This window comes from Onychostoma macrolepis, chromosome 14 (genome assembly GCF_012432095.1).
Source record: "Onychostoma macrolepis isolate SWU-2019 chromosome 14, ASM1243209v1, whole genome shotgun sequence".
Lineage (NCBI taxonomy): Eukaryota > Metazoa > Chordata > Actinopteri > Cypriniformes > Cyprinidae > Onychostoma > Onychostoma macrolepis.
The window spans coordinates 8,263,078-8,286,276 of NC_081168.1; the positions used below are offsets into that span (position 1 = coordinate 8,263,078).

The following is a 23,199-nucleotide window of genomic DNA, read 5'->3' on the forward strand; positions in this document are numbered from 1 at the left end:
GGCGCAGGCACATTTGGCAAAATTAAACAAAATACGCAGACACACAGATATCGTTTCTGAGAAGGAATACAATTTTCTCCCAAAACATGCTGATTTCTGAAAGCAAAATGTAGGCCTTTATGACGAATTTTGCGGACAACTTGTATTTTATTTACATGGTTAGTGTTCAGTTTTTTCCCTCAAACTTAAAGCTGACTTCATGTGAAATAGATGTTCAGTTCATGTATATTAACTGATCATATTATTTCAAATAAAGTGAGCTTTATATGAATATATAAATATTCAGAATTTTATTTGTTGGAAAACATACAACATTGCTTCGTTTCCTCACTTTAGCATGCCTAAACCTTAACTTGATTTTTTTTTTTTACTTGATGAGCGGTTTGCTTCACGTTCATGTTCATTTATGATGCAATCAGCCGTCGAATGCATGAATGGCGGCATATTAAATGAAACAACCAGACTGGCGACATAATGTATTATTAATAACCTGAGGAAAAGCACTTCTGGTAACTTAGTGTTACTTAGATGTAAATATCAGGAACTGCAGAACTTCCCGTTTTTAAGAGTTGAATTGTATATGTTTAAATGTCCTAAGGATATGATATCTCAGCATATGACCTAATGTAAGAAAGACAAAAATCAAAACGCTCGTACATGTAAATGAACGTTTCTTTTGGTCATGATTGAACTCCATGACGACTATAAACTTTTCATCTGAAAGCTTTAAACCAATGAGTTTTACTCCTTCCTCACGTTTTCACTTATCAAAAAAAGCAGAACACTTTGGAGTTTTCTGAGACAGGGAAATTGCAGCAATCTGACCTATAGTGCATGATTGAAGTTTCTTTGACATTCATTTCGAGTTCCTCAAGGACTTGCCAAGCGAATTGTTAATAACTCTATGCTCTGACTTTTCTTTTTGTGAGAATTACAGGGTTAAGCCAGACTGCCTGTGACATTTATGACAAACATTGACAAAGTATTGCTTGACTTAAAGACTATTTAGTTATACAGAAAAAGAGTGCATCTAATGCATGCTGTATAAAATGTAGCCTACATTTCTACTGCGGTTATTGTTGTTAGCCTTGAATTCGCACTGCTGTTTAATTACTTGTTTTGTTTAAAACGTTAAATCGCATTATCTGTGAATTCAACTCGCTCGCATTTTTGGTGCAGGTATTTAAGTCTTTCAGCTTAATAACGGTCGCTTGCTACCTATTTTGCATTGCAATATAGCGATTAAGTTGTTTTGCTTATGTTTATTAGATTTTAAACATATAGGATAATATTCTTGCTAAAAATGTTTTTAAGTAGGCTAGGCTATTGCCGCTGCAGTCTTCACCAGCCTGCTATATAAGATAAAGTTTTGTTCTCTCGTCGTTGAACTTGGAAATTAACTGATTTTCACTGATGCATTATTTGTCTTTCAGATATGCTAACTTGATTATAATTTGACAGCCAATGAACTTACCTTACTGATCATCTCTTTTTTTTTTTTTTTTTTTTTTTACCAAATGAGAAAACGTCCATTTGAACTGCAGTTTGGAATCTATACATGTAACATCATGAAACATCATTGCAGTGTCATGCGCCCTAAAGAAAAAAATATTACCATGTGATAATGTTGGTCAGTATTGTGATTGCAATTAGTGTTTGTGTGCCACAAAGGGAGCATGGTTAAGAAACACATTAATTCACAGGAACTCTGTTCCTTTGTCTTCACTCACTTTTTTTCTCTAAAACCTAAGTATGTGATCCGTTTTCTGTAATACCCCCCAAAATGTACAGATGAAACTGGAAAAACAATTACACAGAAGATTGGCCCTGGGGTATTGAGAGGTAAGCAGCATGAGGGGTTGGATTGTCTCTGGTGCACCTTTGGACCTTGCATTATCCTGGCATGAGGTCTCTTTGGCAATAGCCAAGCAATTTCCAACAGCACCTGGCCGCCCACCCCCTGATAGCCTCTATACCTGTGCGTACCCACACATGCACACACTTTAAAGTGTGCATAATGACTTTCTGTGAAACAAAAAAAAGGGAGTACACAACTAGGATTTGGAAGTCACCTCAGGAAATAAATCATTACCTGCATGAGCTACAGTGTGAAGCTTCAGTATAGAGCTGCTTGTATATTCTATGTTCAGTTACTAATATATAAACTGTAAATTATGAAAATAAAAAATGTGTATGACTTGACCAATTAACAGATGACATCTTCCATTTTATGTTTTGATTTAAGGGCTATTTTTTTAAAGTCAATTATAGTCATGTTATGTCAGCTGAAGCAGCGATACTTTCTGTCCCAATGATTATGCCTTTTGTATATTGTTGCTTAAGTCTTTAGAATTTATTTAGGCTTCCAAATCACTAGCACCTGCTCTCTCGCCCCCTGTAGCCCCTGACCCTTGTTTGCAGGTGTTACTGATTTAATGATGGCCATCTTAGCTCTCTGAGTCCTCTATTAATTTGATAAGTGACTCAGAATGATGTCAAATCAGTGGACACCAACTTCTAGTAATCAATATTATTTATATTATCTAATATTTTTTTATATGGTCATTGGTGATGTGAACATCATTATGTAAATATCATTATGTAAATACAGAACATTTTCTAAAGGTCCAGCTGAACTGAGCAAATTTTTGTTTTTTTTGGCAGATAGATTCACATGATTTTATGTCTTTCCTCTTTAAAGCAAATACAGTTCCCTTGAAGTTTAGCTAAAATACCTAATGTATGATAGTGATCACTTCTGAACTTATCTTTCAATTTGATTCCATATGTCTTCACAATCTTGATTTTTTTTTTTTTTTTTTTTGTGATGAACATGTCTACATAAACTAAATGTACAAATATTTAAAATCGATGAATGATTGCAATGAAACCGAAAATTACACCATGGCATGGATCAGGGGTATTTTCTCCAAAGCCGGGCATTAATGCACCCCTATGGATTGGAGAGAAAAAAGAGGGGGAAAAGCGTACGATAATTATTATGGAAACAACACGGTGTCCCTAGCCGTGTCCCTAGTCGCCTACATAATTTTAAATATATATATATATATATATATATATATATATATATATATATATATATTGCAAAGTTTGTAGATAAAAACGTTGGAGGAGGAGTGCCTTCAATGTGACAGAGAACGTGTGGTGTTACAAAAAAATATTAGGTACTCGTTCTCTTTTAAAGTGCAAAATGATTCACAGCATTCTTATTTAAACATCCACGTAGACCCGCAAATAGTACTTTAAGCTATTTCTGGAGTGTGAAAAGTATTTGGGTCTAGGAATTCATCCTACCCAGTCTTTTACTTCGCACGTTATGAGAATACAGTTTACGACGTCTCGGTATAATAACTTCTTATCGTCATCATAGTAGAGGTTTGTCCTTAAAGCCCCCATAAGTCTTTTTGTATGTAATAAAGTGTTACACCTAAATTTCCCCTGTGTGTTACCGTCTACCCGACGTAGTCTACAACATAATCGCATGGGTATGCATTTCAATGAAGGCGTTTTAAAGATAAGCAGTTTTTATATGCGCGGACTTTGATGACGTTTCTTTTTATTAGGTTATTAGGTTTCTTTAGGGTTCCTTGTTAAAATGGGCCTGTGCTCACTGAAATTAAAAATAATAACTTTCCCTCTTTGTATTTAATCTGCCTTTTCCAGCAAATAAATGATGTCCAGTACAGGCTAATACACTATTTATACTAATAAAAAGAGAATATCTATCTATCTATCTATCTGTCTATCTATCTAAAGCCGTTAATATGACGCAAATTGAAATTTTTAGACACTATTTTCCATCTGTGCTAACAACCCGCTGCAAATAAGGCAATACAGGAGATAAAATGTCCACTAACATAACAAAAACGACGAGGAAGGAACAAGTTACAGGCTTAATTCTAAATTTTAAAAAAAGAAAAGAAAAAAAAGCAGTTGACACTTGTTGGACTTCTGACAGTAAAATCGTCTTGTCTTATTTAAAGTACCAGAAAAAAGCCCTTGGTTCATTCCAGTAGTGAAGGGTAAATCAATTTAAACGCAAACTTTACGAATCATCAAGGTAAATGATGGCCCCAATTGCCTTGCTTTAACATTACAATAGGCTTGCAGCACATCCAAAGTAGATTTTGAAAGGACACATCCTGGATTAACAGTCATATTGAGCACCTTTGCATATTCATCGTTTTTTCTACAGGTGAATAAGCATCGGTAGAGCGCATTGAAAAGGGTTAATTGACGTGCAAATTGTCCCTACCTTCCACCTCACTCTGGTATTGTTTGGTAAATAGCGAGTTAAAGACAAATACAGTCAAATTCACTTATCTTATAGCGTATTGTAGCTACATAAGCTTTGTAGTTGTGGAGTACAGTCAGAATTGTATATATTGTTTTATCTACAAGTAGCTAATGCCATAACTTCTAGTCTGGCTTCTTTTACAATATGGGGGAATCAAACGAATAGTCTAAATATTTTTTTTAACATTAGAAAGAGCAGAAAGAGTTTACTACTACAGAATCCCCTATAAAGTATCCCCACTTGTTCGACGGCATTGAATTAACTTCTGCATCACAGGGCTGGTGCAAGTGTGTTGATATGTGTGTGGCGATGACGTATTTGGGTGTTTCTAATGTTTGAAAAGTAAAGTATAACGCGGAAAAATAATAGCTCGTGGTAACACATAGTGCTTACTGCATCCCGCCACCTTCAAGGTAACTCCTGGGTTTATTATGATCGCGCACGCAGTTGCGTGACAAAAAGCGTTTGGAACCTGCTCGTGTCGGTTTATCCTCTTAGACAGTGCCACCCCGCTTAGCCAGCAAAGCTATGAGATTGAGTGCGGCTTCAGGGAGGACTAGGGAAAGGACCCTAAATTAGTATTAGCCAGAGCGCTCATCCAAGCCATAAACAGTTGAATACTTCTACTTAATGCTTATCTCAGTGTGTTTGTTATATTAAGTAAATAGGTTAAGTAAAATGCATGTAAGCCTATTTGATTACATTTTCTGTTAGACTACAGATTAATTAAACAAAACCCTACCTCACTTTTCTCATATCTGCTTGTCCAGCATTTTATTGACAACAGATCTTAAATTCACCGTTTTACTTCATGCAGCTAACAACCGCCACTTTTCAAACTCCTTCCACGTGACTACAGCGCCGACGTGTTTTCTAATCTGTTTCAGACTTCGTTATAAACAGCCTGTCATTCTTCAGACAGGTATTGTTCGAGGACCAAGCCTTCTTTTATATTAACGCTACTATAGTTTTAGTTGTTCGCGACAGTTTTAAAAATTAGGCAGGACGAAAAAGTCGAGGTTGCCCATTTAGACAAGCTCAGCTGGTGTTTCGAGGTGCCTCAGCAAAACAGCCATCGCCATGTTGTGACGTCACTGCATTTGTCAGAAAGACTAGCCGATGGCATGAGAAGAAAAATGTTGTGTGAAATAGAAAAAAAAACGAAAAAAAAAAAACCTGCGCTTGCGCAGAAATCAGAAAAGATTCAGTTTAAATGAATTTGTAAAACTGTTTATATTTGAAGATGGGGGGTGGGTTTGATATGAGGGTGGAGTCTATGGGGGTTGGGCTAAAATACTGCATACCAAGCGAGGAAGGAGAAAAGAGCCCGGCAGGTCCTTCAAAAATAATATAGGCCTATCCTATATTGCCTTTAAATCGTGAACTTGACTCAGTGAACAAATATTTTGCGTGTTCACCAGTTATACTTTTATTGATTCGTGTTTCTAAATAGCGGATTATTTTTTAGGCTATTATTTTTATAAATATAAGGCAGTTAAATATATTTTGTATACATTTTCTGTAATTTATTTTAAATTCTGCAGCAATGTCTGAAGTAGTGTCTTAGTGTTGCACTGTTAGGCTATATATAAAAAAATATATATTTAAAATATAATAAGTCTTTCTGTAATGCTGTGGAATAATAAAAATGTACATTCTGCCACTAGTGCAATCTCTCTTGTTTTTATCACATGTTTTGAATGAATGTCTGCCAAGCCCAGCCTACATAATTGAAATCGAGTGAATGGCTTAGCGTATCTCGGCAGAAAGTTTTCAAACTTAAAATTAGCAGGGTTCTTGCATGTGTACTCCACAAGGTCCCAAGGTACGTCCTGAAATAATCATGTAGCTACTAAAGACGGCTGTTAGGCTGCGTTAACGCTACCCAATTCTGAACTTTTTCGTCCCTCAAAGAAACAGGATGCTAAGATGGCGGCATCTTGCTGTCAAGTTCAAGTGTGTTGCTGCTTCGTACCGTTGGAGTAGGGCGTATGCTATAAGTTCACGGTTAGGACCAGAGAAAAATAGCAAAAGAAAGAGATGAAAAAGAAAAACTGAGGTCTTCATTTGTGACATTTCAGAATTTGTTTTAATTCCAGTCAAAAACTTGTTCACATTTTGTCATAAATAGTTTGTTAAACAAACCAACAAACAATAACCCTACTTCGAAAGAAAGTACAATATTTTGTTGAATTTTGAATAGGTATGTTGAAGTAACATCGTTTGCCTCGAAAATGGCACAGTGACACAGTTCATCAGTTAAACATGTGCTTTTCAGGAATAACTTGATGCGTGACCCATTTCCACGAGAAAATGTCACAATCACATTCAAGCTCCATTTGTACATCAGATCTGTATGAGATCAGGGCTTAAGATACATCGAAGGTGGCTGAAATAAATCTTTCTTTTTAACTTAACGTATAGAAAATAGTATATAAAACATATATTCATTAAATTATTTAAATAAACGTATTTATATATCACGTTACTTACGAGGTACTGTATTTTTTTTTAACGTTTGTTTTCAAAAGTAGTGCTGGTGGTTTGAAATCATGTTCATAAGCACAATATATTTATATGCATAATTTTAGTCTCTTAAAAAATATGTAACAATGCAACGCTGTAACTCTTGGTGTCACTGAACACATATTTTCCCTCACTTTTCCACCTTAAAAAAGTTCTAGTACTCTTAATACTAAATTTCATTCACACATACAGTTCCACATCTGGAAAAGTTATTCACATAAAACAAGCAAATGTGTAATCAAAGTTTTCTCTATGTTATACCACAGTATTCATAACAAACAACACGCTATATTCACAGAAGAACTACATTTAAAACAATGCAAACTGACAGACAAAAAGTTTTATTTTGAGATTACTGTTGTGACAGATCATTGCTCCTCTTTGACACATTAAACACAGACTTGCATCCACAAAGACAGTTCTGGAACCATCAAAAATGGAATACCATACTGATTCAAATGGCTGTACCTCAGATCCCAAGAATATAATGTCTTTAACACTGTCACACGAGTTCAAAGTTGATGCATGAATGAAAGCTATGCTATTGCATGGTGTATCTGATCAAAAAGTAGCGTGTCGATGAAAAACACTGGTCAGTGGGCCTCTCGAATTTGTAAGTGTTGCTTATAGAGATGTAGTCTATACTCTGATGCTAAGAGTAAATGGAAAAAAAGTCATTTTTGATAAGAACCAGAAGGTCTCGATATTACTTCCTTGCATGGCTGATTTTAAGGAGAATAATTTTTTTTAAAATATATTTTTATACCGGTCCTCACATGAACTTGCGTTGGAAAATGCATACTTGAAACTATAGATCATGTCATGTCATAATATTAATATAATTAATACTTTACGACCCAGATAAGACACATATATTGGTTAAAAAAGATACAATCGTATCGTGGGAACTTTAGAACTGACTCCCTTTTCATCGTTAAAACTGGTTATTGACTCAAAACTGTACAGTCTTGTTAGAAAACATTTCCATAAATATCATTTAAGATTCGGCTCTTTCGCCGATAATTAAATTACAAATTGATAAATATGGCATCATGGATATGTATTTACATCATTATTAACAAAGGCAACGTTATATTCAAAGGTAACAATCGTAAGCTAATACCACATTTCTCCACCTGAAAACGGACTTGGACAACAGATTTGACTCCATCAAACAAGGAAATACATTCACGAGTAGGCTATATACTTATTTATGATTTATTATTTTTTGTTCAAGTTCAAGACAAAGACTTTGGCACGTTTCTTAAGACTGTCTGAATTTTAACAATCAATCAAAAGGTGATGTGAGTGTCACCTTAATATAAAACACCGTGAAATATTCTTTCTTTTGCCATTTATTTTTAAATATTTTTTTCAGAAAATACATAAAATGAAAAATAAAATAATCATCTGAAATCTGAAAACTAAAGGAAAACCATTTATTCTTAGAAAGTGTTATTTTTGTTATTTTATGCCTTGCTAGTTTTCTTCGAACTCGGAATAAAGTCAAATTTCGAATCCTGAGAATGGACGAGGCCTGTTGGCGAACTCTCATCTTTTCCTGTTGTTTCAATGCCATTTTGAACGCCACAGCGTAAATCGTTTTTTTAAAAGGTTGCTTCAACCTTTTGGTCCACCATTTGAGAGTCTGCTTGGAGCTTCAAACGTACCATTCGTTAAAATTAGGCGGTAGTCCATCGCCGTGTGCAGATGTATTTTGCACTGCAGACGTGGGTGTTTTTGTCGGGTCTTCAGTGTTCGCAGAAACCAGCACTGGCGGCGTGGAGGACTCGTATCCAGAGCTAGCAGCTGGAGACGACTCTGAGCCTTGTGATTCGTGTACCTTAAATTACAACGTTCATAGATGTATGACATACAGGCAGGACGAGGAAATAACACACTTGTACACGGTTAAACTTTATGCTATGTCTAGGATTTCTGATCTCTGTTATACATTTGTGAACCAAAATACAGAACAATATCAGGCCTGCTTAAAATGAATGTAAACGCATTGTTCGTATGATGCACATTACGTTTATCTAAGGGGTTAGATAACATTTTTATTTTAGCAGAAAATGTCCCTTACCTTCATGTGTTTCCTGAGAGAGCTGGGATGTGTATAGGACTTGTCACACACTTTGCAGATATATGGCTTGTCAGATGTGTGCACGTGCATGTGCTTTTTCCTGTCGCTGCTGTTCGCAAAGCGCCTGTCGCAGCCGTCGAACTCGCATTTAAATGGCTTCTCACCTGCAAGTGAGAGCAAACACTGAAGTTTTAGTAATGTAACTTTTTTTAATAGAGCGGATTTTCAGTACAACTTTCAGTTATGTAATATGCCTTTCGAAATTAACAGGCCGTGTTGCGCTCACGCTAGATGGTTTGGTTACCCACATCTCATGCTCCTTGAGAGTCCTTGCTGTTATCCTTTATTTTACTTCCCAAGAATCTTTATATTCGTTTTAGCAAACCAACACGCCATGCCTTGTTGTGTACTGTGTGGCAATTGGTGAACAATTTTTGCACACGTTTCTTGTCTGCCAAGTGTAACCATATAGACTGTTTAACAGCTTGCTTTGCATTTCATGTGGACCTCGAAAGGGGTCAATTATTTAGGCACAAATCCAGTCATCAGACTAAATGAAGAGTTCAGATGCAAAAGCCTCTAAGTGCTATCTGATATTTTCTTCTAAAATGAGCATTTTTATCTGGCTCGTATATTTATGTTCGATCATTTAGCTTTAATTGCATAGAAAAGGACCTATACATTGCCATTAGAGTAAAATTACTGAACCTAAAGATAGGAGCCTGATAAAAATGCTCATTTTAGAAGAACATTTCAGATAGCACTTAGAGGCTTTTGCATCTGAACTCTTCAAATGCACTTCGACCACTTCCTACTTTCCCAGACCAATGTGTTGCATTGTATTCATGTATCCACAATACACAAATCCCATGCTATTTCTAACTTTATAGCCACAAGCATCATAGCTTCACAAATGCAAGAGGACAGTCCATTCACAAATTCGCTCCACAACAACGCATGCAGCTTTGCATTTAAATTTTTCTGTGTTATTCATCTCCTCAAAGAGATGTAATGTGTATATACATTTTAACAAAATCATATTTTGCTCAACCGGAAAAACAAGAGAATAAGAAACTAAATTTCTTAATAACGGTCATGTGATCAAAATAAGTTAATCTTCCCAAACATTTGACAAATGTATTTAATGCCCCCAAACCTAAAGTGTAGTTAAAGTAGTTGTGGCAATTCTCCTCCATGTTAAACTATTTTATTTCATTTATTAAATTTACTGTAAAATTTAATTCAAAATGCACGTTGTTGTTGTTGTTGTTGTTTTTAAGAACTGTAATTTACGTATAAATAACCCCGCTGGAATATTAATGAATGAATATTTCTTTTTCCAAAACCAGTGGGTAAGCAAAAAGGGGGAAATACGAATGCCTTACCTGTGTGAGTTCTTTTGTGAATTTTAAGATTTTCTGATCTTGCAAAGATTTTCCCACAACCGGGGAACGGACAAGGGAACGGTTTCTCTCCAGTGTGCACGCGGATGTGGTTCACGAGTTTGTATTTGGCCTTAAAGGATTTCCCCTCTCTCGGGCAATCCTCCCAGAAGCAAATATGATTACTCTGTTCTGGGCCGCCAACGTGTTCCATTGAAACATGTGTCACCATTTCATGCATTGTGCTGAAAGTTCTGTCACAAGTCTTTTTAGGTCTGTTCATCTGATTCTCATCTATCCATTTACAAGACATTTCTTGCTTAATAGGCTGCCGCATGTATCTGAAGAAGGCCCCCGGACCGTGGTGAGTGGGTACGTTCATCCCCATGTTCATATTGATGGGATGGTTGTAGTTATGGAGCTGAGCGGTGCCGTAAGGGTCCGTACGAGGGCTGGCCACAGGTCGGTACGGATCTGGACGGCCAAAAATGTCCCCGCGTAAACCCAGGTGCATTTGACTGTTTACAACATGTCCTCCCGGTGAAGTGTGGCTCACGCTCTGGTCGTGAAGTCCAGGAAACAACAGATGTCCCGGGTTGTCCGAAATTCCGGGGGGCCCGTGTAGACTCCCAGCAGAAGCGGCAAAGATTCCATGCTGGGCACTCGGCGGTGCGGTCTCTCCGATGCCTGCGCCCCTGTTTCTAAAGAGAAAGTCCCTGGTCGAATTGAATGCTCCACCGGCGTAAGAACCAACTTGTCCCCCGTGGTGGTGTCCGAGCGCGGCTGCGTATCCAGTAGCTTGCGGGGTGAACGCTGATGACTGGCTGGAGGCGATATCGTGAGTAACGGGACTTATCTTGAAGGCAGCCGAGTGAGATGAATCTGCGAATGGACTGAGCCCCAGCCCGGGGTCTCGGTTTCCCAACTCATGGTGTCTAGGCGTTCCGAACCCCCCTACTCCTAGTGAAGGGAACTGAGGAGCGCTATCAAGAAGCATAGTCATTGGGCTCAATCGAGAAAAAGCAAGTGAAAAAGAAAAAAAATATATGAGAAACCCCAGTTTAGTGGAGTGAAGTGGGTAACGGTAAACTGAGCACAATTTCACGTAGGCTTCAATAAAGAAATCTTGAATTGAAAAACGAAAGGATAATCCCGGGTCTCGGTAAACGGGAGGAAAACTCCCGTAACTGGGATCCGTGAGAAAGAGGATCAAACTTCCCCCCCTTTCCAGGCGAATGATGTCCTTGGACTGATAAAGTCAATCACTCACTCCTTGCACATAAATGAGCTCGGGAGGCAGCTCTACGCTGGCCAATGAAAGCACAGCGCTTTCTTTGTCACGTGACAGCTAGGAAGGGTGCTAATTGGCTGCGCGTTCGTTGATTGGCATGGTTTAGTATTGAAAATGGCAGTTCGTTTCAGTGAGTAAATTTGATTGGTTGCTGTTGGCATTATTTGCAGGTAGAGCAACGGGACTTTATTTCGGTTCAGTAAGAAAGGCTTGTTTATTTCCCGTGCTTAGCACGTCAGCTGTTCCCAAAGTTACATAAACTTTCAGGAGTTGCTTGACAATTCATTTCTCAAAATACACTTTTGCCGAGCCTCTTAAAAAAAAAGAAGCGAAATCGAGAAGTGACTTAATAAAAATGTAGCAATTTCTTAATTTTTTATTGGAAATGAAGATAATTTGTAAATCACTATCACTATCTATCTATCTATCTATCTATCTATCTATCTATCTATCTAATGTACATAGACTATATGCGTCCATCAGGTATTTCTTTTATCTTGGATTAGTTTTTTTCTGAAATCACTTTTTAGAGTTCTAAATTTTCTTAAGCCGTAACATGGTGAACGTATACATCGCACTGTCGAGTGTAGAACTCAAAAACGAGAGTGAAAGAAATATGATGGTAATTATAATATCCCTAGGACTTTATTTTTTTTCAAGGCGACAAAAATTCTTGCTATTGAGGAAGTTTCACAGGGCTGCTGGTGACTCGCTGCAGGACACATAAAATCTGATCAAGTTCAGAGACGCGTTGAGTGTTTCAAGCAGCGCTTTTTATACCTCCAAGCCATTTCACGTTCCCTCTCCCCCTCAATCTCTCCTCGAAAGGAGCTCCCTTTTATATTTTAGAGATTAAAAAACAAAAATCTTTAAATCAGCTCTTCATTCCGGTCTAGTCCTCAGCTATCACGCTTTCACTTTCAGCACATTTTCAACGAGAAAAAGAGCATAGGGACCTAGTCTAATAGTTTTAAGGTGAGTAGCCTAATCTATTTTTCATTAGATGCGTTATAAAAGTGCCCTGTTGATCAGCTGCATGTTGCATTCAGGGAATAATCTAAATCGTGTAACTTTTCGACATTTAATAACAAAGAAAATTTAAACTGTTTTGGAAAAAAAAAAAAAAATTTTCAATAAATTATTTTAATAGAATTTAGTAGTAAATGTTTAATGGTTTATTGACTTATAGAATAGCGTATGCATTTCGCGCGTGTGTGTATGTGGCTATAGTGTAGTGTGTATATATAAACACCTATTTAAAATAGTCACACAAGTTTTAAAGGTTAGCTACTGCTAGCAATATAGATATATCCAGCTATTCTCCTAATCTTTCTGCAAGCTTATTCATCCCCCTCCTTTCTGCTGTCTGTCTTTCTTTCTGACCCTCTCTCTTATACTCTCCCTTTCGTACAAGAGCACACATGTGAGTATGTTGTACCGTCGGAAAGATTTACGGCGATTTTTTAAGGTTTCACAGTCGGCAGTGAGACATCTACGGTTTCTTATCCACTCTGGATGTAGGCCTAGTTTGTCTGTTTAAATGTGGACGCGCTTAATATATTATGTGACATATTCATTTCCAGGCGTGGCTAGGAAATAAGTTCTTAAGGAGGTTCTTTGCTTTCTCTGTGCAGGGAATTATTCAGTTATTTGACTTAAATTCTTTACTGCACTGCAACTCTAATGTCGACCAAAAGGGCAAATGAGGGCAGGATACGTTTTTTAACTCAAGGGGGCCTCGTACGTTATTTTACGTTGGACCACGGAAAATTGAAAGGACCTAAAGGCCTATAATTGCATAGACCAGAGCTATATTTCGACCGATTGTTTGAGGTAGTCAAATAATGTTTCGTCGGAATAATGTGATGAGCTCTAGCTCCCGCCCCCTTTACAAGTCTAAGTCTTCATATTTTTAGTCAGAGCAGAATTACCTGGAAACTGCTGAACGTTGAACTCTTAAAGATGAGTCGGACTAATACACAATCAAGCTCAGTATAGCATCGTTCATAGATAGAATCTTGATAATTATCAATGTATAGATAGTGTTGTTTATTCATTTATTCCAGTTGTCAATCTCACATTAAATTTATTTAATTCATACTTAAATACACATAATAAAAAATTAAATATTTCGCTGCTTAGCAACAACAGATGGAAATGTCTCCGATTACCTACCACTTCGTCATCCTTTCATATAGGGAGATTATATTATGGCTTGTTTTTTTCATCTTTAATTTTATTTTGAGATAGGCCTATTACTTGTATCTTCTCTTTCTGTACATGTATGCAGACACATGGCTTTATATCTGTGTACGTATCCCTTAAACATTCAAAAGTATTTAGCCTGTTTTCTACTATCTTTGTTGAGGAGTGGGTCTATTTATCACAAACATTTAATCAGTATTGAGTAATGAGATAACTGTGGTACCTTCAATTAACGTGTCTATATAAAATTTGTTAACTATGTTTAGCATAAACGATTGGAAATTAAATTTGTCGAGGCGTTACGCATCTGCTTATTAGTGAATGCAAACTGCTGTTGCCAGGTTAGACGATTGTGCCCTGCTGAGTCCTAAAAATGAGAGAAAAAATGGCGTTAAAAGTGTGGAGTCCGTGTGTTTGGTGCTTTTTTCCTACTTATATCTCACTCAGTTTGTCTCTATTTTCCACTTAGTTTGCCCATGTAAATTTACCGACATTTAGCCCTTAACTTGTAAAGCTGAGCACCCGCTACGTTCATTGAAATGAGGAAAACTTTTTCTGTAGTTTTCAGCCTAATATATTAGACCGAATATTCAGCCTGCGTTTATTACCACGTTTTACTATTTTATTTTTATTTTATTTATTTTTTAAATTCTCACAAGCAACGTATTGATGTCTTGATATGGCAATTAAGATAAGGCTACATTTGTATTTGTAATTGTAATTGTACAAAAATAAATATAATACAGGTATGCAAGGAAGAGAGTCACTTCACATTTCGGCAAAAATATTTAAAGTATATTTAGATTTGTAGAGCATACATAATTTAATGTTTCATTATACTCACTTTTCAGCTGAGTTATCTTCTTTAAGACTTTGACTATGGAAGCATTTAATTGATATAGTGTTTGTTGATTATATTTTGTTTGTGCACTGTAGGTCCCAAAGACAAGTCTGTGACCTTAGATATGTGTCCTTTAGGTCTATTTAGTGACCACAAAAATACAGTATTCAATATACCTAATAACTTTTCTCTTATGATCATTCATTTATGCTCTCTCTCTCTCTCTCCATATGTATTTAAATATGATTGTACTAACTAATTTATTGGAAATCTTAATATTGTAAGTTGTATATTAACAGAATATGTGTAGAAATGCCTTTTGTCTTTTCCAGTAATGAAGAAATAAAGAAGAAAGAAATTTATCAGGAAGAGTTGCTGTGGGAGAAGAGACTCAGTTTTGTTATACAAATTAATATCTGCCACTGATTGTTCTCTATGCTCTGTTATGGTGTTTGATATCATGGTCAGGGAGATTTATCTAAAAACTGCATTGCGAGTCATTATATATAAAAGTATATATTCTTGGCCTTTTCTGGTTTCTCTTGTCTTATAGTAAGTTTTGATATGACTCTGTTAATGTAAAGAGAATGGTGTTTTTGACTGTTAATTATGACTTAATTGTGAATACAGTTCCTGTAACCTCAGTAAATATTGTCTGGTAATGTTTACTCTATCCAAGAACTTCATGTGTGTGAAGAATTATATTATTAAATAACCCAAGTTTGTGCCCACTCAGTGTGGGGGGTGGGGAGACAGTCTTCAGAAGAAATATATTAATTACTTTCTTAAATTCAAAATGCTGTAAGGTAAGTGATCAGTATCCCTGGTATAAAAGTTGTATAAGTTGTTCTTTAGATTCCAACAATTCACATAATTAAATTCTGTTCTTAGTACGTCAGTATTTTGTGTGGTTATTTAAACATGTTTGAGTTGGCCCTTAAAAATATAATAATAATAATTTGACGGTTGCACACTATGATGCTGTCACACTTTTTACAGTAAAAGTGAGTACACCACAAACCTTTTTCATTTTTGTCCGTTTAATACTGACAGGTGCAAAACATTCAAAATAAGCGAATGAATTTCCTTTTTAAAAGACAACAGGTCATCTTGGGGTTGTAAAGGTTAAAGCTGTCATTCTTGTAACCTCGAAAGTCAAAAGTCTATTAACCCTTGCATATTGCACGTACGATTATCGTTCTATTTAGCTATTATGCGATATTGACGTAACCCTAGTTATACTGTGGCTCATTTTTGTGCATTTATTATTATTTATTAACTATATATATTATCTATGAATGCATTTAATTCACCTATTATTTTTTTTATAAATGAATAAAACAATTCTGTTCATTTTTTTTCTCAGATTTGCAACTCAAGAAAAATATTCGATAAAAATGCACGCCTAAGTACATCCAATAAAATTAATCTAAATCACCTTCACTAAACAAACTAATAGACCTACACATGCGGAACGATACTTTTTACAATATGGGATATTTTTATGTGCATTATAATCAAGTAGTGCCCCCCGACTTTTCATGTTATTAAGTGTTTAATAGAAAATATTATGTCATTTTACATAAATAACAAATAATATTTCCTAACTTTTTGCATGAGAAACACACAATGACGTTTCTGTCACATTTACTTTAAGCTAAATAAGCGTAATATTTAACTTAAAAAAAATAAACAAAATATTTTTTAAATAAATAAATAAAAATATAATAATAATAATAATAAATCGTGTTTACGATGAACACCAGTATTATAGCTACTGGACCGAATAACACCAAAGAATATTCAATTTAATTAAAGTTGAACCACAATATTAAATATTAAAACCGATATTGTAGCTTGAAAGAGAATTTTGTTTTCGTTGCTTAACTCCGGTTATTTCTATTCGATGTTGAAATCACACTGTTGCATAGCATTCGTAGCACAGACTTTCTAATAATTCTAATATGGCATTTAAACATTTCGATATCTTAGCCAACAATATCGCATTCGGCACTCTCAAGTCACAGAACAGCCAATATCTGGCAGTGCGCGAGCGGCACATATCAAAGCATTTTCACTGAGATATTTGAAAACGGAGTCGTGTGGTGAACGCCTGCGTGTCCCTTTTAAAACAAATCCAGGGACTGTCAATCATCGCGCATTCCGACCAATCCCAAAGCACCGTTTTTTAAAAGCTGGTTTGCCTGCTGTGCTTTTATATTGCAGTATGGCCTGGTTCGGAGCATTTTACTACCACGGTTATTGCCACAAATCAAGAGGGCAAAGTGAACGGCATGGGACTCACACCAATCTTAACGAACCTGGGTCCGATTCCTGCGTCTGAGAGGTTTACAGGCAATAACTGCACATGCAGATGATACAGCGGGGGAAATGGGGAAGAGTTTTGTAGGTAAATCGTAAACGTTAGAGGTTGGTTGATTTGCCAAGCCCTCAGCCAAGCTTGCAACAAAACATGACAAGCCTGTCGCGGTTTAGTGGCTGCCCTCTTTCTTGCGTCAACCCTGGGGAGAGCAATACTGAACCCAGCGTGGTGCTGCCACCTTTGGCAGAGGAGCACATGGGGCACCCCACTGGCAGTTCCTTAAAACTCTGCCCCTCGCAAAATTTGCGAGACTACCACGAGACGAGGGCCAGTGCATATGTTGACCACTCGGTTACCCATTTTCCAGACACTGGATACACCAGTCATCGCTTAGAACAAAGTCCTAGGGGCATTATCATTGGGACAAATCTGTCAGCAGCAGGCATGCCACCAGTAACTGATCAGCTGGCTCCGAGACCTAACCAACATGGCAATATTGGAAGGTACCGTGACCTCCACAGCTATAGGGATGGCAGGAGCCACGCGTTCTTCAACACGTATCAAGAGCAGGCCCATGGCTCGTCAGACGCAACCCGAGATCTCAGCAGCCAAATGATGTTGGGTCTTCCAGGGGATCTTCTCTCACGAACGCATCCTTACGGGCAGTCGGTCAGTGGCCCCAGGGCCAACAGCCAGCAGCTAGTCACCCAGTTCCTGGAGTTCTATAAGCCTCTGAATATGGCCATGCAGCGAGGAGGGGGTGACGCCTTTCTCAGGTGCTCCAGGCAGAACCCAAAGCACGAGCTGGTGTGCAAGTGGAGTGACGGCCAAGAAGGCACTGGCAAGCCGCCCTGCGCCAGGAGTTTTGGGACCATGTATGAACTCGTCACCCATGTGACGGTTGAGCATGTCGGAGGACCGGAGCACTCTGACTACGTTTGTCACTGGGAGAACTGTTCAAGAGACAGAAAGCCTTTCAAAGCCAAATACAAGCTCGTCAACCACGTCAGAGTGCACACTGGAGAAAAGCCCTTTCCCTGCCCTTTTCATGGATGTGAAAAAGTTTTTGCCAGATCCGAGAACCTCAAGATACACAAGAGAACGCATACAGGTTAGTTCATAATAATAATAATAATAATAATAATTAGAATGACAGGCTTCAAACTTATGGAATTGTTTCTAAAACTTTTTTCGGAGTGTTTTGCTTAACATTGTTCCAACACAAAATTAATTCATGAAGAATTGCCAGGACAGAAAAACTCGAAAAAACGTAGGCAACTGTTTGATTATTTGTTCCCAAAGTAACACTATAAAATATTCTACCGTAATAATTTTTTCTTTTTTTGCTGTTCACGAACACTGCTTTTGACAATGGGTTGTCAAAACACATCACGATTAATTCATTTTCAAAATGTTTCGGCATATAAATAAATGTAGAATTTTGTACACAATATAATTTAATTTTCTATAGCCTGTGCCAGACTTTAATTTGGGCTGCGATTAAAGCATTTATTTATATCAAATGAAGCCTATTGTTTGCTCTAACGTTTGTTGCTCATATTAGAGGGAGGATTTTTTTATTTCGTTTTCAGAAGCTTTCGAGCTGGTGAAAATCAGTCCACAGGCCAGTTTTTTTTTTTTTTTTTTTTTTTTGGGTGCCTCTCATTCATGCAGTGAAAATAAATAAATAAATGCCGGGGCACCGGAGAGCTGTGACGTAGCGTTTACGCAAGGCACAGCTGAATTCTCTGCTATGGTAGAGTGCACCCGCTCGAGCTAAGCTCTGCAAGCTTCGAGTCCACTACACTTGAAACTGACGTCACATTAATCCTTAGCATGTAATGATCTGTGTAAATGGCCACTTCGTGCGTGTGTTTTTGTTTTGTTTTGTTTTTTTAAATGATTTACCATAGCCTAATGATTTATAAATAATAATAAAAAAGATTTATCGATATGACTGTAATTATTAAAGCCACAGTTAACTATTTTTCTCGCTAGAAATGAATTAATTCATCTTTGACTCAGGACGCATATAAAAATATGAATTCGGTCGATTAACAGAATATCTGCGAATATTAGGAAATGTCATTTTTCACTGAAAACACTTTAAGTAGAAATTGAAAATTAATCACCTAGACAATTCCATAAAATTATTTATAAGTGAACTGTTTATTATGGGTTAATTAAACTATGTTCTTATTTATTTATTTATTTTATTATTTTTTTAATTAACGATTTTTTTATAACTCTGAAATCAGTTTGAGTTAGCCCAAGCTATATGCATTTGCGGTTCATTAATAAGCTAAATCTGATTTAGCTTGTGTGAAAGTAGCAGCTATTGCATGAAAACAACTGGAAAACATCGCTATTTTTTATGAATGATGGGAAAATATTTATCACGATTTGCATGCACAAGAGTGTTATCTTAACAGAGTTCTGTCCTCGCCTGCTATAGCCTATACTGTTGAATGTGTGGAGCAGCACACTTCCATTTTGGTACAACATCCTGCATAACACATCTAATGACTCCATGCACTCAGAACTGATGAGCCATGGTTGACTGTACATCCCACCCGTAACTCGCGTTTCCCCCTCCTCTGCCCGTTTAGGTGAGAAACCGTTTAAATGTGAGTTTGAGGGCTGCAATCGGAGATTTGCAAACAGCAGTGACCGGAAGAAGCATTCTCACGTTCACTCCAGCGATAAACCCTACACGTGCAAGGTCAGAGGCTGTGAAAAATGTTACACACATCCCAGCTCCTTGCGCAAACACATGAAACTCCACTGCAAGGCCTACATCGCCAAAATCGGCGAAGACGACGAGCACCTTGTAGAGGCGAGGTCTCCTGAGGTGGCGGAACAGCACGACACGCCCGCCTCTACCACAGTGACGCGAACGATGACAACCCTGTCTCCAGAGACACGAAATGAGTCGACTATGAGGTCACGTTTCCATCACACCTTTGAAAACAGTTTGGACTATATGGCGCACAGGCCACAGTCCCTTTTGGACCCTCTGTTGCTACAACGGGGCAGCTACAGACCAGAGTCTGTACAATATTCGTGCAGCCAGCCAAGCCATACATTCGCACCTAGCCATAGAACTTTTGCGTCCAACTCACCTTTTCAAAAGAGTCTGGTAAATGGCTGGTACACATGTCATAGCGCCGTGGACACTTTTTCACCCAAACACTGTAACACTGATATATAATGTCTGTAATTCGGCCTTGTACTCTGCATGTTAAAGCATTGACTGATGACAGCTGAAGGGTTCCTCTTCATGTAATATTATGTCCTACAGGTTTAAATAGGATAGTGCAATTTGTTACTGTGAGCTTTATCTGTTGTAGCCTACATTATGTTCTTGTATCGGTGAGGCGTCGGTGACTAAACTGTAAATAGCTTATTATAAAAGAAAAAAAAGTTGCCAAAAAATAATTCATATATAAAATATCTACAAAACTAGTAGAATATATAGGTTGAAAAAAAAGTAAGTTATTTCTGCACAGGAAAAAAATAAATAAATGGCGTATTATTATGAGGTTCTGTAGAGGCAGGGCCTCTGTCTATGTGATGTATAACGGAAGGAAGAGGTTTATCTCTTGAAAAGTGATAATAAAAGTTAGTAACGTGAGTATTTTTATTATTATTATATATATTTTTTTTGTAAATTACAACTTGGATTTTACATGCGTTTTCTGTCACAGTTTAAATGTAGTTCGAAGATTATTAGAATTAAAAATATCGTTTTCTTGATGTGTGTAAAGGTGAACCCATCATTGAACGAGGCCTTTAACACAAATTATTTGGAGATTTTCACACTACACCACCAATGAGTGCATTTTATACCTTAATACTTTTTGTGGCAATTATTATAGACACCAGCCCCCCTTCATTGAGAAAATGTTTAATTAAGATTCTACTGTATATACTGTACAATTAATTATGCATTCGAAGTTTAATTAAAGTATCTCTATTCTCTTTGATCAGGCGTGTGATTTAAACTCTATGCTTCTCAAAGTGCGTGAGTTCACTATAACACTTTTGGATTTTATCTGTAGCTTACGTGCCCGTTTATTTAACGGATACCTATGCGTATTTAGGATTTTTGGAATGAAATTGCAAAACGAGAAACTTTACCTACTTTTAAGTGACTTTCAGACTTTCGTGTAGCCTAGTGTCTAAAACAATTGATTAAAAAAAAAATTTAAACTTTGATAAAGTAATTGTTTGTCGTGAAGGCGATTTTACGGCAGAAGTTGCCTCACCTCGAATGAACTCCAGCAGATTCCAAATTTATCGCTATCTTCTTTTCAGTTTAAACTTATATGTGAACTATGTTATCATAATCTTGTTTGCTATTAACTTTATTGCTATAAAACTGCAGTAGAGTATGACACGGTATGAATAAAAGTGCAAGCGAGGATATAGGCCTTGTACTTATAATCGCACTGATCAGCGAAACGCCAACCTGCACTCACTTACGTTGCTTAATATACGAATGTGTAGGCTTTCATTTGGTTTCGGTAGACTTCTCACTCGTTTTCAGCGTGCTAGAGCATTTTATGATCGTACAAGAACTGACAATGAATTCAAATCTTGTTCCGTCAGAGTACTAGTCAGCTGCAATCTCACTTCTGTTATCAAAAACCAAATGGCAGCCTACAACTGAAAACTTTGGTGGTGGTGAATGAAATGTTAGGTTAATGCAGAAGGTACCAATGAATACCAAATTGTAAGCCTGAGGTCCACAACTCTTTCAGTACACTGGTTGCATAATGAAATTGCTATTGCATATTTTCAGTTTTGTCTTCAGTCTCATTAGTTTGTTTCTGTCCACATGTTTTTAATTGATTCCGTATTTTGAAAAATCTGAACACTAACCTGAGTGATTGTAAAGACTGAAAAAGGATATTTAGAGTCTTTGGTAGTGGCCCACTGTTTAATTAACTGTCTTGTTATACAGTCAGAGAGTTTGCACTTAGATATTTTATAGTCCAGTTTTGCCAAGTTTTCTTTTGATGTGTGTGTGTGTATGGTCTTGTGAAGTGGTAGGGCATTGTAGGTTAGTGTGAGTGACTTGCCTTTCTAACACACACACACTAATGACCAGGATGCATAGCATTTTAAAAGATTTATTTCCTTCCTGGTTGGTATTACAATAATGCATTTCATTCATAGTTTAAGAGCCCAGTTCCCACTGTCAAGTATGGTGCCTTAGGCACCAATCGTGACAACCTACTTATAGAGAGAAACTGGCGAAAAATCGGTGACCAAAAAATAGAGTGGGCCTCTGTATTTTTTTATTAATTTTTATTAATTTATTTTTTTACTATTTGAGGCTTGAGGAAGAGACCGTAAGTTTAACTGAAAAAGAGGCTACCGAGGCTTTTTGACCCTGTGGGCCTTCTAACATGTCTTTCAGTTCATTCGTTTAGCTATCGTGAATAACCTTAAAAAGGTCATATGGCAAAAAGTAAAAAAAAAAAAAACCTACCACCATCAATGCTGGACTGATGCGGTGTGTTAAAGGAAGTTGTTGTAAATGTGAAGTTTAAGAAATTCTTAATTTCTATTTTAAACACTGCTGGATCATTGAGCAGCAGGAAATTGAAAAAAAAAAAACGAGCACAGGAAGTTTATTTGTGACAGTCTGATGCTATGCAAGCACGTTTGTAGCTTGTTTTCAGGAAATATTTAGAAATTTGCCATAGAATTTGACATGTTCCTGTTTTTTGGTGGACAGCTGAACAGTTTCTTTTATGTATAATTGTATAATCATTAGACAGGATGTTTAACACTGATACTTGCATTAGTGTGGTGTGTATGTCAAATGTAAAAACGCATTTGTCATAATTCATCCAAACTGATCCTGTCTTATTTGTTAAGATATCTCTACTGTGACTTTTTTTCTATAAAAATAAGATACTGCTCACAACGCAAATATGTTAAATCTTGTTGTGAGTAAATTGCAATAGAAAGAAAATATTTTCCATGCTCATCTTGTTTGAAATCTTACATTCCAGCACAAATAATGTGTAGTATGTATGATTTTAAAATATATAGAAAAATATTGTCATTAATAAAATGGCAACAAAATTAGACAAGAAATGTAACTGAAAACAATAGAAAAAAACCCATTAAAATATATGTTTCAGTTGTTTTCTACTGTTGTTACATATTGTTACATATATAAAACAATAGAACAATTAATATATTTATCACAT

At 36.7% G+C, this 23,199-nt stretch overlaps 2 protein-coding genes and 1 long non-coding RNA gene across 3 annotated transcripts in view; 2 read left to right on the top strand and 1 right to left on the bottom strand.

The window, feature by feature from the left end:
- Positions 1 to 23,199, top strand: part of LOC131553331 (uncharacterized) — a 72,266-nt gene that overhangs the window by 31,314 nt on the left and 17,753 nt on the right. The window lies entirely within an intron of this gene.
- On the bottom strand, positions 6,394 to 11,609 carry zic3 (zic family member 3 heterotaxy 1 (odd-paired homolog, Drosophila)). Its single transcript, XM_058797913.1, has 3 exons — positions 10,316 to 11,609; positions 8,931 to 9,094; positions 6,394 to 8,687 (listed from the first exon to the last, which is right to left on the bottom strand). The coding sequence occupies exons 1-3, from the start codon at positions 11,313 to 11,315 to the stop codon at positions 8,505 to 8,507; spliced, it is 1,347 nt and encodes a 448-aa protein (XP_058653896.1). The 5' UTR covers positions 11,316 to 11,609; the 3' UTR covers positions 6,394 to 8,504.
- Positions 16,859 to 22,798, top strand: zic6 (zic family member 6). Its single transcript, XM_058797912.1, has 2 exons — positions 16,859 to 18,083; positions 19,582 to 22,798. Exons 1-2 carry the CDS (start codon positions 17,123 to 17,125, stop codon positions 20,181 to 20,183), a joined length of 1,563 nt encoding a protein of 520 aa, XP_058653895.1. The 5' UTR covers positions 16,859 to 17,122; the 3' UTR covers positions 20,184 to 22,798.